At 41.8% G+C, this 14,255-nt stretch overlaps 1 protein-coding gene across 1 annotated transcript in view; it reads left to right on the forward strand.

Moving 5' to 3' along the window:
- SYTL2 (synaptotagmin like 2) overlaps window positions 1-14,255 on the forward strand; it is a 50,015-nt gene that overhangs the window by 12,445 nt on the left and 23,315 nt on the right. The window contains exons 2-6 of the mRNA XM_053456101.1: window positions 3,514-3,891; window positions 8,451-8,605; window positions 9,514-9,670; window positions 10,837-10,912; window positions 11,180-11,294. Of these exons, the coding sequence (XP_053312076.1) occupies window positions 3,791-3,891; window positions 8,451-8,605; window positions 9,514-9,670; window positions 10,837-10,912; window positions 11,180-11,294 (604 nt within the window). The 5' untranslated portion in view covers window positions 3,514-3,790. The remainder of the gene's footprint in view (window positions 1-3,513; window positions 3,892-8,450; window positions 8,606-9,513; window positions 9,671-10,836; window positions 10,913-11,179; window positions 11,295-14,255) is intronic.

Consider the following 14,255-nt stretch of genomic DNA (forward strand, 5'->3'; position numbering starts at 1 on the left):
CCAATGGAATACTTTGTGGAACTTGTGGAATTTTGTCAATGTCTGTCGTAAAGGAACAAGGCAGGGCAAGTTAGGTGGACGAGGGAAATGGCTTGAGGGTGGATAACCAGTTGTGGCAGTAAGAAAAAAAAAAAAAAAAAAGGGGGCAGGGGTAGATAAGCTTGTAAAAGCAGTTTCCCGCATACCGAATGCCTATCCGTCTTCCCCTGCCTTCGGTCATTCCAAAAATCCCTCAAGACCCACTCTTTTTAAGGACGCCCATGAGCTAACGCCTTAACGCCCTTCCTCCCATATTGCTTTAACTCGCCTTTCCTGTAATATAGTCTGGCTGGTCAACGGCGATACTTCTTGTACCTCTTGTGTGATTCACCCCAACTCCCTCTGGATTGTAAGCTCCTTTGAGCAGGGCCCTACTCACCTGTTGTTCTGTAAGTCAATTACTTGTTGTACAGCGCTACGGAATATGATGGAGCTCTATAAAACAATATTTGTTGGCTGCAGCAAGCAGATCTTGCCTGGTGGGTAATGCGGGCTGAGCTATTCTGGACACAAATCAGGAATAAATGTCGAAACTGGACCGTGGCCCATTTTAAACGAGTCTTTCCTGCTAATGAGGCTAGTCTGAGAAGGGGAGTACTGGAGAGAAGATCAGTGATGGGGTGGGATATGGCAGAAGAGATCGGGAGATGGACATGTTGTGGTAGGGGGATCACTCCGCCTTCTAAATATCTTCTAACTTTAAGGGGCGCTTCAGCCATAAGAGAACCTCTGAACAACGAACGCATATTGAAGTACTTGGGGAGAATCTGTCGCTCCACAGCTGCAGCTTCCCATTCTTTTCGTGATCCAAAGCAGGTAGATAGTGGCTGGAAAGAGATCTTATGGGAGTGTTTCCTACTCCGGTACACTGGGGGTCTCCTTATACGCCCTCCTTCTGGGAGGTCCGCAGAACCAGCTCTGGCGTTAAGAATATCGCATGCCAGTAAATGTGCTCCACTAAGCACATCTCCTGCCTGGCAGGGGGAAGGGGCCGATGCATATGGGGGGGGGCTTTGCAGAATCCCCCCATTCATTCGCACTGGAAAGGAGTGTCTGTTTAAGATACGGTACAGTGTGTGTATAAACCTCATATTATATACGAATATCGCTGAACACAACGTATATAATCGCATTACACACGCAGTGCCAAGTAATACAGCAGACAAGGCATCCGCCTGTGTGTTTTGGGGGGATTGTGAGGTTTGGGGGGCGATGATTAAGCGGCGTCTCATCGCCCACAGCCTGAACCGGCGTATATCTCGTTTCTGTCGCGTCTGGGTCTTTGTAGAATAACTTCTGCGGAGAAATGAATGTTGCCAAACCAGATCTGGTTGGGTGAGTCCCGGCAGGTCACCGTAGACCTGTTTCCACAGGCGGCTCACTAGGTAGCCGAGCAGCTACCATGAACGCCTCTGCTTCCCGTAAGTCTCCCTTCTGCTTCAGAAAGCACATTTATTAATAATTCTGTTCACATTAATAATGGGTTAACTTTAACCGTACCGCCGTACACTTTTTGGATGTTTCTTTACTGAAATTATGCAATTAAAACTTGTGATACTTTGTGACTTTTCTGGCAACTCCTGGATAGAATCCACAACCTTTTTTCTTTCCCTTTTCTTCATTAAATCTACGCGTTCTGTAACCGCAAAAGTTTTATTGTGTGTGTGTGTGTGTAACCTCTATCATGTTGATTAGTATTGCTTCAGACCTGATGAAGGGAGGATAACTCTCGAAAGCTTGTCTTTTTATTATTATGTTAGTCCAATAAAAAAGGTATCACCGCATATGCTGCAATACTCAATTTGTTGACATTATATATATATATATATATATATATATATATATATATATATATATATATATATATATATTAGACCTGAAACAACGAATCGATAAAATCGATAATAATCGATAACGGGAATCGTTGTCGACGATTTCCGTTATCGATTAATCGAGTGATGGATTCGTCGTTGGAGCGCTCGGCTCCTTTCACTTACCTCCGCCAGCGTTCCCCCGTTTCTGCTGCAGAGCTCTGTAGTGTCCGTCTGGTTGAAGTTACGTAATGACGGATGTGACGCGCGTGAACGATGAAGATTTGAATAAAGTTTTGCGGTTGAACGTTGTCAGTGGAACGATGCGGTAGCGGAGGTACGGAGGTACGGAGGTACGGAGAGAGAGAGAGAGAGAGAGAGAGAGAGAGAGAGAGAGAGAGAGAGAGAGAGAGAGAGAGAGAGAGAGAGAGATTGCTGGGTGGGAAACTGATGGGGCAGAGTGTGGGTGGGTGCAGGGCATTTCATAAAATTATTAAATATTGTTTTTTTTTTTATCCGATTAATCGATTAATCGAAAAAATAATCGGCCGATTAATCGATTATTAAAATAATCGTTAGTTGCAGCCCTAATATATATATATATATATATATATTTTTTTTTTTTATTTTTTTTTTTATTTTTTTTTTTTTATTATTCTTGTGTCTTTACCAGTAGGTTACCTTGCCTTAAGGTACAGCCAATAGACTGTAAGCTCACAAGGTTAGGGCCCTCTTCTCCTTCAGTATCATGTCTTAGCTTGGTCTAAAGTAACTTTAAGTTGTCTGTTACTTATTTTCAATGTCCTCTATTGTAACAGCGCTATGGTATGTGCTGGCGCTATATAAATGTAATGTAATAATGTAATTGGAGATTTTGGGGGTGCTATATATATATTATACATAGAAGCAGTTAAGCTAAGGGTCCCGGTTTAAGGGTCCTTCAGGAATATACAGGGGGTGGACATGCAGATTCCGCATAAGGTATATATTTTCATAACGGGGTCATTTAAATTATGAATTATTTTGGCCGCTACTACAAACAGACTTATGTGTAAGAAGTAACGGTTTAGGCATTAGGTATGTATTAGATATTTTATTCCATTATTGTGTAATTATCATATATATATATATTTAGAATAGAAACCTGTATCACACTTTCCTCTAGACAAGGTGTGCTGGTCATTCTACTTGGTGGTAGCCGCTACCAGTAACTCGACGGGGGGGGTCTTCTCGTTGGAGACCCTTGTTAGAGATATGCTCAAGCATTGCACTAAATGAAACATAAAGCAAATGTATGCAGAAATATGGATGGAAACATAGAATTTAGCTGATGAGACCCCTTTTCCTGCTGTAAAGCCTCAGACCTTAATCAATCGTTGGTCTTGTGTATCAGGAGCCGTATGCCTATCCCATGCATGTTTAAATTCCATGGCTATGTTAGCCTCTACCACTTCTGCTGGGAGGCTGTTCCATTTAGCTACCAGCCTCTCCGTAAGTAAAATGAGTGTGTGTTTCCTGCTAAGGCTTATTTGCTTAGCGTACACGTACAGTGCTGCAGAATCTGATGGGCTTTATAACTCAATGATTAAATAACTTTTTATATTTTTTTTTTTATCTGTTTATCTCCGAGTTAGTAATTTTACATATATATATATTTTTTTAGGTGATGCTTTTTTAAACGATGAACGAGCCTGTCCTGTGTCACCGGAATACTGCGGTCAAGAGCATGTGATCAAGAGAAATCCGAAGAGCGGCCCCCCTTTCTTGAGAAGTTGATAAGTAATGCTCGGTTCTGCTGACCCCCAGGCTAGGACTCCGCACGCGTTCCCTTTAGTAAAGTCTGGACCCTTCCGTCTGTCTGCGAGGAGTCTGATCGCTCTGTGACCCGCCGGACGGAGCCAGCGCTTCATCGTCGGCTGATATTGATTGAGAAACTCATAATGATTGATCTGAGCTTCCTGACGGAGGCTGAGCAGGAGGCGATCCTGCAAGTTCTTCAACGAGACGCTGAGCTGAAGAAGGCTGAAGAAGATCGGATTCGGTAAGGAAACCGGTTTTCATGCTTGTTAAAGACCTTAATCAGCCGTTGGTCTTGTCTTAGATTCAGGAGCCGTATGTCTATCCCGTGCATGTTTAAATTCACTAACTGTATTACCCTCTACCACCTCTACTAGGAGGCTGTTCCACTTATATACCACCCTCTCAGTAAAGTATTATCTCGCTTATTTTGATCTCAAAGGATTTTGCTTTTTAACCTTCTGTAGTCTCCTGATGCGTAAGAATAATTGCCTTGTGAAATGTAAAAAAATATAAGCGTCTTGCTGGGGGGGGCTCGTTCCTTAGGGGTTAAACGATGACTGGAGTTAATTGTTGCGTTTCTCTGAGGATTTCTATTGTAAATCATGGTTTTTCTGTAAAAAGTTGCCTGCACAACACGACAAAGTGTGAGTTATTCACAGACACGTAACGTAACTTGCAGCATCGCTATGCTATGAAGGATTAACCCCATCGAGGTCCTCCTGCCAGAAGAGTTGGTCTGGCATTATATTAGTGACATTTCTTCAATTATCGTGTTTGATATCATACAACAACCGCTCTGCCCTTGCTGGAGAGATGAGTTTTGTGAATAAACCCCATCCAGTGCTGTAAATCCAAACCAAAGGAACTATCGCTATGGTGACAAGTTCCCTTTTCAAACTGTATTGGCATTGAGCTCTACCAGATGGCAGGGTTCTCCAGTTATTTGGATATTCCGCAGATCAACGCGAGGCTCTCCAGCTGCTAACTTTCTTTGTTTAACCACCAAGAGCATGTTTGTCCGACCCAAAGGGCCCGTTACACATACTAGGTAGTGTTAGCGTGGGTGTTAGTGTGCGTGTGTGTATCGGGCTGAGGATGTTGAGGCAGCTTTAAGGCCACCAAATGACAGTGGGGCGGCTGTTAGCAGGATAGAAGAGGCCACACTTTATATCTTTGTGCTTACGCAGCGTACGGCCTGGCATATCGAGCCTTATGGGTCGATGCCGGCCGGCAGCCCACCGGGCACTTCCCCCGGTATCCCAGATGGCCAATCTAGGCCTGCGTATGTCTGGGGGTGTGAGAAACACACTGCTCGTTTACTTTTTACCAATGGCTCCAATACCGGCCCTAATGAAAATGTGTTTAACAATATGCTTAATTGAGTCACCTGTATTCAAGCAGGGATATAAACTGTAACAAGAGTAGCAAAATCGCCGGGCGTCTTTTATATATGACCGGAGTAGGAATGAGTCAGCTCCAGACTGCGTGACCCCAACATTCAGCTCCTTCACCCTGAAATTGGGGCAAAAACCCCCTGAGAGTCCCCATGTATGCATTTTTTAAGAAAATGTAGCTTGGAAACTTTCAAAATTTTTTTTTAAAAAAAAAAGTTAAAAAGGAATCTAGGAAACTACCCATATAGCTTCCTTACAGCACTTAACGGGTTAAGACGTCTTTGCAGTTTAACCTCGTCTCCTGTAACTTAGAGGATTCGTTGCATTTGCCCTTCGGGACGTCCACCGATGTCACCGCAAACGTCTTCCTGCCCTCGCTGCCTTCCTGTTCCTGCAGAACGCCGCAGAATGGGTATCGATCCGCTTAATGCGTTCTTTATTTGGGAATCCATGGCCTTGGTCGGAGCAGGGGGGGGTACTAAAGACGGGGGATGGGAAGCTTTGGTGGAATCCAACACGACGAGATGACTTTTAAGTAATATTTTTCTTTTAAAGGGACGCGTACCTGCAGTATATTAATCTGCATTCCTAGTTAGTGGGACTGACGGGGCAGTAAACTGTACATTTAAATAAAAATGAATAATAAAAAAAAAATGCCTATATAGTCCAAGAACTAAAATAAATAATAAAAAAAAAAGTCATATTTTTGTGTGTGAGATTTATCCGTGGAATTGTTTAAAGGGAAACTGTCAGCTTTTTGCATAATTAAATTTATTAACCCTTTTAAGTGTTGGGTGATTTCCCCCTGGTGGGTTCTTCTTTTACTTTAACTTTTCAGGACAAGGTATTCATAAAGACTCTGTTAATAGTACAATAAAAAAAGACAATCCCACTTAGTAAATATATCCAGTGTATGTAGTTATACATGATATGTAGATTGCCATAGCAGGGCGCGCTCTGGGTTTGACCCGGAGTCTCCAAATGAAGCACGGCTTCCCTGAGTCTCTGGGTCACTTTTTCTCTTTCTCTTAGCAAAGTGTTGGTGTTGACCGTTCCTGTCTGCTCGCTACTCTCTAGGAGCTCGCCCCACCACCCCGTGAAGCCGTTCCTCCAGAAAAGGGAGCAATCCAGGTAGCCTACCCTGAGAAGTGCCTCCAACCTGGCTCATAGCCCGTGCATTGCCCCTTTTCCTGGGGCTGATGGGCCGTATGGTCTTTAGTCCTGTGCCTTTAATACACCACGTATTCAGGTTTCAGCATCGGGCCCGCATTGTCTCTGCATCTCGCTCGGCCGTCTCTAATGATATTTCCAGGGCTGGGTAATTATAGTCTAAGAAACTACCAATTTTTTTAAGCGACCATAATTAAAACCCATAACACACACTTTTTCTTAAATGCACATCGGGTTTACTTGGCAGGGTTGGCACTTTAAGAGGTTAAATGCGAGGGTGTATACAGACTTAATACACAGTAAATGTTACTTTTCCACCCACTCTGTGAATATAATCTGCTGTTTTGTATCTAAACACCGCGTTGGAGACGCAGCCGGCGTAGAATTTGATGGCAGATCGTCCCCGTTCAGGTTCCAGAGCACACACGATACGATGTTATGGTCTGGCTCATCAAATGGCGCCATAGCTTTTGCAGCCTTAGCACTGGAGAAATGAAAGATGATTTAAGGAATGTTGGGAACGCTCCGGAGATGACTTCTTTTTATAGCTTCCATTCCTTTTAAAAAAAAAAAAGAGATCCCTATCTATTTAATCGGTTCAGCCTCTCCGCGCGTTCTCCTGCCGGGCTAAGAAGTCACTTGACGTAGGGATTGCTTCGGCTGATCCGCTGAAATCTCCTTGGCTCTGGTATTTGCCTCCGGTTTATACCTTTCATCGTGTTCAAAGCTCCGGGTCAGCATTGTGATACAGCTGCTTTAACTTTAACCCCGCGGGGAAGGTTCCCAGGGATGTAATATTTCGCTGGACACTGTGTTTGCACTGTCTATAAGCGGTACGTATCCTTTTCTGTAATCGTTTTTTCTTCAAGCCACTTTTCTAAATCCAATTGCGTTGCGCTTTAAGCAGAACCACCGAGAGGGTAGTAGATAAGTGGAACAGCCTCCTGAGATTATGTTGCGATTCCCTTGTGGTTTTACGTTCTTTCTCTTTATTCTTCGCTTTCTTTCCTTGCTTAGTTTTTGTTTAGGATTATAGTCATAATAAAGTTAATATATAATATAATAAAAAGCAAAAAAACTATACTTTGATGTTCTAATATATAATTTTTCTTTATCCATTAAAAACATTTTTTTTTCTGCTTTTGTTTATTAAGTGGAACAGTAAATTTTTTGACCCTGATACTTTAATACTTAATCGCTCTGGTTATTCAGGGCAGGGTGTCCGTAATGTCACACTTACGCATGCAACGCAGACTCGGGCTTACACATACACTATAACTTGGAATTTCCTCGTTGCAGGGGCAGGTCGGTGGTATTGGGGGGAGGGGGTGGTATTTTTTTATCCGTAATAGTTAAAAAAACGATCTTTTCTCACAGCTAATGAAACTAGAGTAACGTCTAGGATGGGGCTGCCCTTCTTGGTCCTTCAAAAGCGTTTCCATCAGCTGTTGGATGACATGTTGGTTTGAGTGGTCTCTGATTTCATTTCTCTCTATTCTAAAATGGTGTGTGGGGTCTTCAAGGACCACAGCGCTCCTTGTCCTGACTACATTAGCAGGGGGTAGTTCAGCTCAGTCACTGCTTAACCTGGGTGCGGTTCGCCATGTTGGCTCGCCATGTAGGGCAGCACATTGGCAAGATATGCCCCTGTATTGTAACGTAAGGAACAAACTGGAATTTAAGCATGTATGGGATGGGCATATGGCTCCCGAGTCTAAGACGAGACCAGTGATTGAGGTTGGAGTCTTTACAGCAGGTTCAGTGATGTATGGACCTCTTGGGCTGCCCTAGGGCAGTTCCTCAAGACGCCATTGGCATCCTTTAAGGCGCGCGTCTCCTTTTATTGGTGTCTACGGAGGCTGTTCGGAGCCGGCCATAACACATGAGTGCGTTAAGGGGAATGCTGTGGCCCTCGAACCGCCGTCCCAGAGCTAGGCCAGGATAACGTCACTGAATGTAATTCTAGAAATTCTGGGCGTGATCTAGATTTCAGTGTTGGTCTAGGATTCTTCTGCTAGAACGCTAGGAATGTATTTTTCCAAACAAACTGGTTTCTTTTAATGATGACTATTTTAAATATTACATTTTGCGGTCTTTGTGTAGTTTTTACCTTTTTTTTTTTTTTTTTTTTTTTTTTTGGACTATCCTACTTTTGTATTGTTCTAAAAGACGGGTGAACCACCAGGAAAACACTGTAGTTTAATGTTTTGTTTTTTTTTGGTGTTTTTTTTTGCAGACATCTAGAAAATGTAATTGATGATGAGAATGAGCTGAAATATAAAAGCGGGCAGTGGTTTTATGAGGCCAAATCAAAGAGGCACCGAGATAAAATCCATGGAGCCGATCTGGTCCGAGCATCCATCCGGAAGCGGAAAAAGCCGACGACCCTAGGTAGGTGCTGCGTCTCCGTTAGAGATCGAAGTGTCTGAATTTGGTTGATGCTTTCTGCCAGTCTGCACAGTTAAACGCTGATATTTCACCCCAAATCCTACTGATGGTACAAAAATCAAGGCGAGACATGATGAAGGCTGCCGTGTGGTGGACATGTTATGGATGGTTCATTCAGACCCTTCTAAACCTTCCGCCCATTTTATATAGGTATTCTATACTGTTTGTTCATATAGGTTGATGTAATCCTAGTAATGGATTTACCTCTTGGGGCTGCCCTAGCACCCCTTCCACGGTCGGCATCCTGAGTACATTAAAAGGCAACACGTGCCTTTAAGACACGGAGTACCGGAACATGACTTCTACCTACATATGGTATTTCAGAACATTTCTTAGTAGGCACACTGCGTCTGGTTCCATTAAGGCTCTCCTGGTGCTCCTCCAGCTCCTGGGGAAGCAAAGGAAGGGGGTCACTTACTTTGTCTTTTGGGGTCTTGCAAATGTATTAGTTCTCATTTTTCCCCCCCAATCCTAAATCTCTATGTTGGAGTTAGTCAGTGGCTAACAATGTGGGGATTGTAGTACCATAGCAGCGGGAGATCTACCTGCCAAGTACCTCGGTTGTAATCGTAATTGTGTTTTTTTGTTTCTTTTCTTAACATTCTGTGACCATTTGGGTAGAAACGAAATTCAGCAGCTGATCCGAACGTCACCGCGGGGTAGAGTGTGTCCAGCGTTGACCGGGCTTAATCCTTTTAATTAAAATGTTCTTACAGCACCTGCTGAGTAATGAGAAGATTGAGCGGCACAGTAAGAACGCGAATTACCCCCGAAGGTCCTTCTATGCGCTGGCTGGCGGGGCCATTCGCTTTAAAGCAAGTGAACGTTAACAGCCAATTTTTATATTTTAGCAGAGTTAAGTAAAAGCAGTAAGAACAAAGGAAAGAAGAGCTGGGTGAACAGTGTCAACAAAGACCTTTTTATCCCTCCAGAGCAACGTGGTGTTATGGAAGACTCAGAGGATGATTTAGAAGATCTAAGACCAACTAAGGTGGAAACCAATCAAAGGTAATAGATCATTTTGGTTTTAAAAAAAAAATAATAATAAACATTGTGCTGTGCTACAGAGGAAAGTTTGGTCATAAATATGCCATTGTGGGAGTCGGTGGGGCTTGGCGGAAGTCCCCTGGATTTTTTGGGGGGATCTTATAGTGATGTCCAACTCTCTAGACCTGGAGGACTACAAACGTGACTCTTAGTTAGGATTAAGCGCAACATATGATTTATTATTATTATTATTATTAGATGCCAATTGTAGTTATTCTAGAACTGGCTAGAGTTCTAGATCAGCTGGTGGAGTTCCTCAACCATAACCTAAAGCCCAACGACATTTCTGCTTTCATGGCGTCTTCTCACCGCAGGGTCATTGGGTTTTTTTTTGGTAGATCTGGAATATCACTGCTAAATTCTATAGGACTAAAATTCCTTTGCTTACATTATAGAATTCTGCAGATGTGTTCCTTCCATCAGTTAATAGAATTTAGATTTCTAAGGATATTGCCACCATGCATTGAGCCGGTCCATGGATCATGGGTGATCTCACAGAATCTTTAGGAGAAAGGAAGATGGTTTTTTATGTTCTTTCAAAAAAAAAAACATTTTTTTTTCCTGCTTTAAGTAGACCGAACTTTGATGTATTGTTGACCTGTGTAATAGTGAAGGCATTGATCACTTTCGCTGGTATGTGGCGCGTTCGGCTGATATATTGACATTGAGTCACTCTTCATATTTGCTTAGGTCGCAATTGCCCTCCCAAAAGTAAACCTCCCACACCTAGCTCACTTGTGCCGTCTGAATGTCCTTTACAGAACCTATTTGTTTAAAAGGAGCGTGTTTTCTTGATATGAAAAATCTATATATTCAGCTACCTGGTAGCCCTGCCTCTCATACCATTGTACTCGGAGCTGAGCGTTCGATATTTCTTTATAACAAAACAGAATTTGCTATAGTTATCGAAGAAACGTTTACAGATCCTTACTAAAGCAAATTGCTTATTTCACCCCGACCAATTTAACAGTCTTAAGGTTCGTATACCCTGGGTTTACCTGGCCATGTCTCTAATCTAAGTCCCGTGAAACCAAGCTTCAAGTTCTCTTTAAAATGTTTCATTAAATGTTTTTCCTAATCTGATTAATTCATTTTTTTTTTAATATTAATCTAAAAAAAACAAACAGTGCGAAAAAAGTTAGCTTCTTCCCAACGGATAAAGAGAAGGATTCATTAAACAACGGGACCGCATCGCCAGCAAAGGTAGGCTGACTCGCCTCACGGGAATCATTTATTTGTTATAAAATACACTGCAATTCTGCGGATATTTTTAAATGGTGGGGAGGGGATATTTTTTTAATAAAAGCTACAAAATCTGAAATAGCTGGGTGTAATCTTTGGTTAAATATAAGTAAATATATCTATTTTTTTTTTTAGTAGATATTTTTTTTTCTACAGCACTAGAAATAGTAAGTTTTAGTTTGCATTTCCAGGAGTTTACTTTTTTTATGATTTTTTTTTTTTTTTTAGCAAAGGAAAAATCCATTTAATTCAGCAAACTTAGAGGAACCAGATTTTGAAAATGAGAACCACAGGCCGAGTCTGGAAAATGGCACCGGACCAGTCAAAGACCAGCAAAGAACAGGTATTGAATTTATTTCCTTTTTTCTCCTAGTTACCTACTAATCTGCATTTTTTCTAGAATATCTATTTTTTTTTGTTCTCTATAATATAATTTCTGAAGGGTAGCCGTCACATGATCAGTCACATGATTCCTGTATGTGTAGAAGGCGCTCCTTCCCAGCAAATATTTCAAATGCAATGAGAGTTCCTGTATAGAAAATGTCAGTGACTCTGCAAATATATATATATTTTTTTTTACATATATTTTTGTGAAGGACCGGTTGCAGACTTGAAATCTACTCTAACTATACTAACTTGTACCTGTGTTAGAAGCCCTGATACCGTTTACCTTGCACGCAATGTAAGTTTATTAGGATTGTTTCTTCGGCCAGCTTGCTAGGTTCTGGGACCCCTAGGGACATAAATGGCTTTCAAAGGCCCTCCTTACGGGAGAAAACCCACACGAAATGCAGCTTGTTGCATACGATGCTTGTGACCCCACTGAGCATGTCTCCCAGCCATATTATAGTGTAAAGCAACAAGGGGCCCCAGAACACAGGGGTCCCTAGACACGTTTTAGTGTTCCTAATGAATGACGAAGACAACCTGGTAAAACCAGGGTATCTCCTTCCCGCCTTTGGCAGCTCAGCTGCTACTTCCTACCGCAAAGCAAGTCCATGCGTCTTCTCTCTCAGAGGATCTTGATGGCGGCTCACAGGAAGTGCTTGGAAGTTGACCATCCTTCTCGCTCTGGCCTCTGCTGTCTGTTTTATCTGGGCATCTGTGTTCCTTAAGACAGTATGGTGTGTCGCCATCTTTGTGGAATCCATGACAGATCATCGCGTTACCTGATTCTATGGCTTCACGGCGAGAGATTTCATTCTACTCCGTTACGCATTCGTCGGACGCCAGTTATCTGGTCTTATACCCTGGAATGAACATCCCTCAGAAGATGGAAGCAAAGGCGTTCTGCTGTACAGTACTTCATTCCATGGACCCTTTTTGTGGTCGCAAAGAATCGTACAATATGCATGCAAATAGGCTTCTTTGTAAAACTTTTTTCCAGCGTTCCAATTTAGGTTCCTTTTTGAGTCTTAAGACACAATTTGGTTTCATTCCAATACCAATATCACTCTAAACGCCGCCATATTGGGGTTTGTTGGCCTTCATACCATACTTTATGATTTTATGGCTGGGTCAGATGTCATTTGTAACATTGATCGCGTTTCCTGTGGATCTTTTCACTTGTAGAACTTTATCGGTAGCACAGAGACATCATCCAAGGAGAAAGGGGGGAAAAAAGATCCCCTGTTAAGTTAAGAAAAGGTAGTTTTTGAAGTGTATGGAAATGGTGATAAATAAATGGAACAGCCTAAACGCAGAAGTGGTAGAGGATAATGGTGAGGGAATGTAAACATGCATGGGATCGGCATATGACTCCTGAATCTAAGACAAGACCATGACCGATTAAGTCTTTTTTAGTCTGTTTTTTTGGTCTCAATAGTAACTACTACTTTAACAGAAAAATATCATAAATATCCCACATATATTAATATGACAAAAATGTGTACTATTTGAATTTAGTGAGCCACTTAGTCTGTATAGGCCGTGAAAAATACTAGCATGATGGTATTTCTAGTCTTTTATTTTTATCTACTATTAAATGTCTAAGTTAAAAACTCGCGCATCTCTTGGTCCATAGCCTTGCCTAATGTCTATCCCGTGTATGTTTAAAATCTTTTGTTGTATTAACCTAAAACTCACCTGCTGCATGTCTTCTCCTAGTAGAAGTTATGACTTCCCACCTTGTTTCTACTGAGAGACAATAGAATTCCTTCCGTGGGAATCTATTCCAAGCCTTTTCTTATCCGGACTACCGGACTCCCTAACTCTTCCGTCTTTTTGCACTTATTGCTATCCGCTGACCGTTCCTAGGTGGTAGTTCTATGCACCCTTATTAATCTCTTCAACTTTGTATTAGGCTTGCGCTGCGGCAACAAGCACACTGATCACTGCTATGCCTTGTGCAGCAATCGGATATCTTCTGGATTTCTTTGTGGTTACTCGGTGTGGTGTTTCTCTTTCCGGACCTGCCCGGGGCACTATGCACTCTTCTCATATGCCTTTTTGGTTTCTGTAGCTTGGCCAAATCAGGAGCCAAAGTAAACTACTCCAAAGTACTCCAACCCCCCCCCAAACAATTCTGAAAAACAAGACTATTCTGCCTGGATCCTTGACGCCTTGTTCCTTATTCCGTTAAATTCTTGCCAGCCAGATAATCCGTTGGGATAGTTGAAGCTCACGCTACAGGTGTTGTCTCGATACTACCATGGCTTTAACTAGAACTCTGTGTTGCCATCTTCCTGCTTAGCGCCACTTGGGATAGAGAATTCCATTGTTTGGGATTCTGCTTCTAGCGCCCCCACACCCCAGCTATAGTGATCAAGGATGTCCATGTCTGGACTCTCGTTTCGGATCTAGACTGCTCTAGAATGGAGATTCACCATGAGGCAGGTTGTTTAGGTGCTGTCTGTTCTTGGCCGAGCTAGTCCCGTACGCGAATAACCTATTGCATATTTATTTTCAATGCCTAACGTGTCTGGTTAAAAAAAATAATAATAAAAAAAAAAAAAATTAAATGATATTCTAACAATTTTTTTAATCTGGTTTGAGGAAATCACTTTTAACCACTTAGACATCTTTTATTATATATATATATATATATATTTTTTATGTTAAAGCCCATTTTAGACATTGCACACAGTGACTTGTTATGCAGTCTATGCTGATATATATGTATGAGCAGAAATAGAGCAACATGACTTTATAATACTACCTTTTAATGGAATATTTTGAAAAAAAAATTTACATCCCAATTTAACCCAAAAAGAAGGGTTAAATAGCTTTTATAATCAAATTTTTCTCTGCATTGTAATTTTTCTTGTATAATTTAACAAATAAAAACCAGTATAAAAAAAATCTG

This window comes from Spea bombifrons, chromosome 2 (assembly GCF_027358695.1).
Source record: "Spea bombifrons isolate aSpeBom1 chromosome 2, aSpeBom1.2.pri, whole genome shotgun sequence".
Classification (NCBI taxonomy): domain Eukaryota; kingdom Metazoa; phylum Chordata; class Amphibia; order Anura; family Pelobatidae; genus Spea; species Spea bombifrons.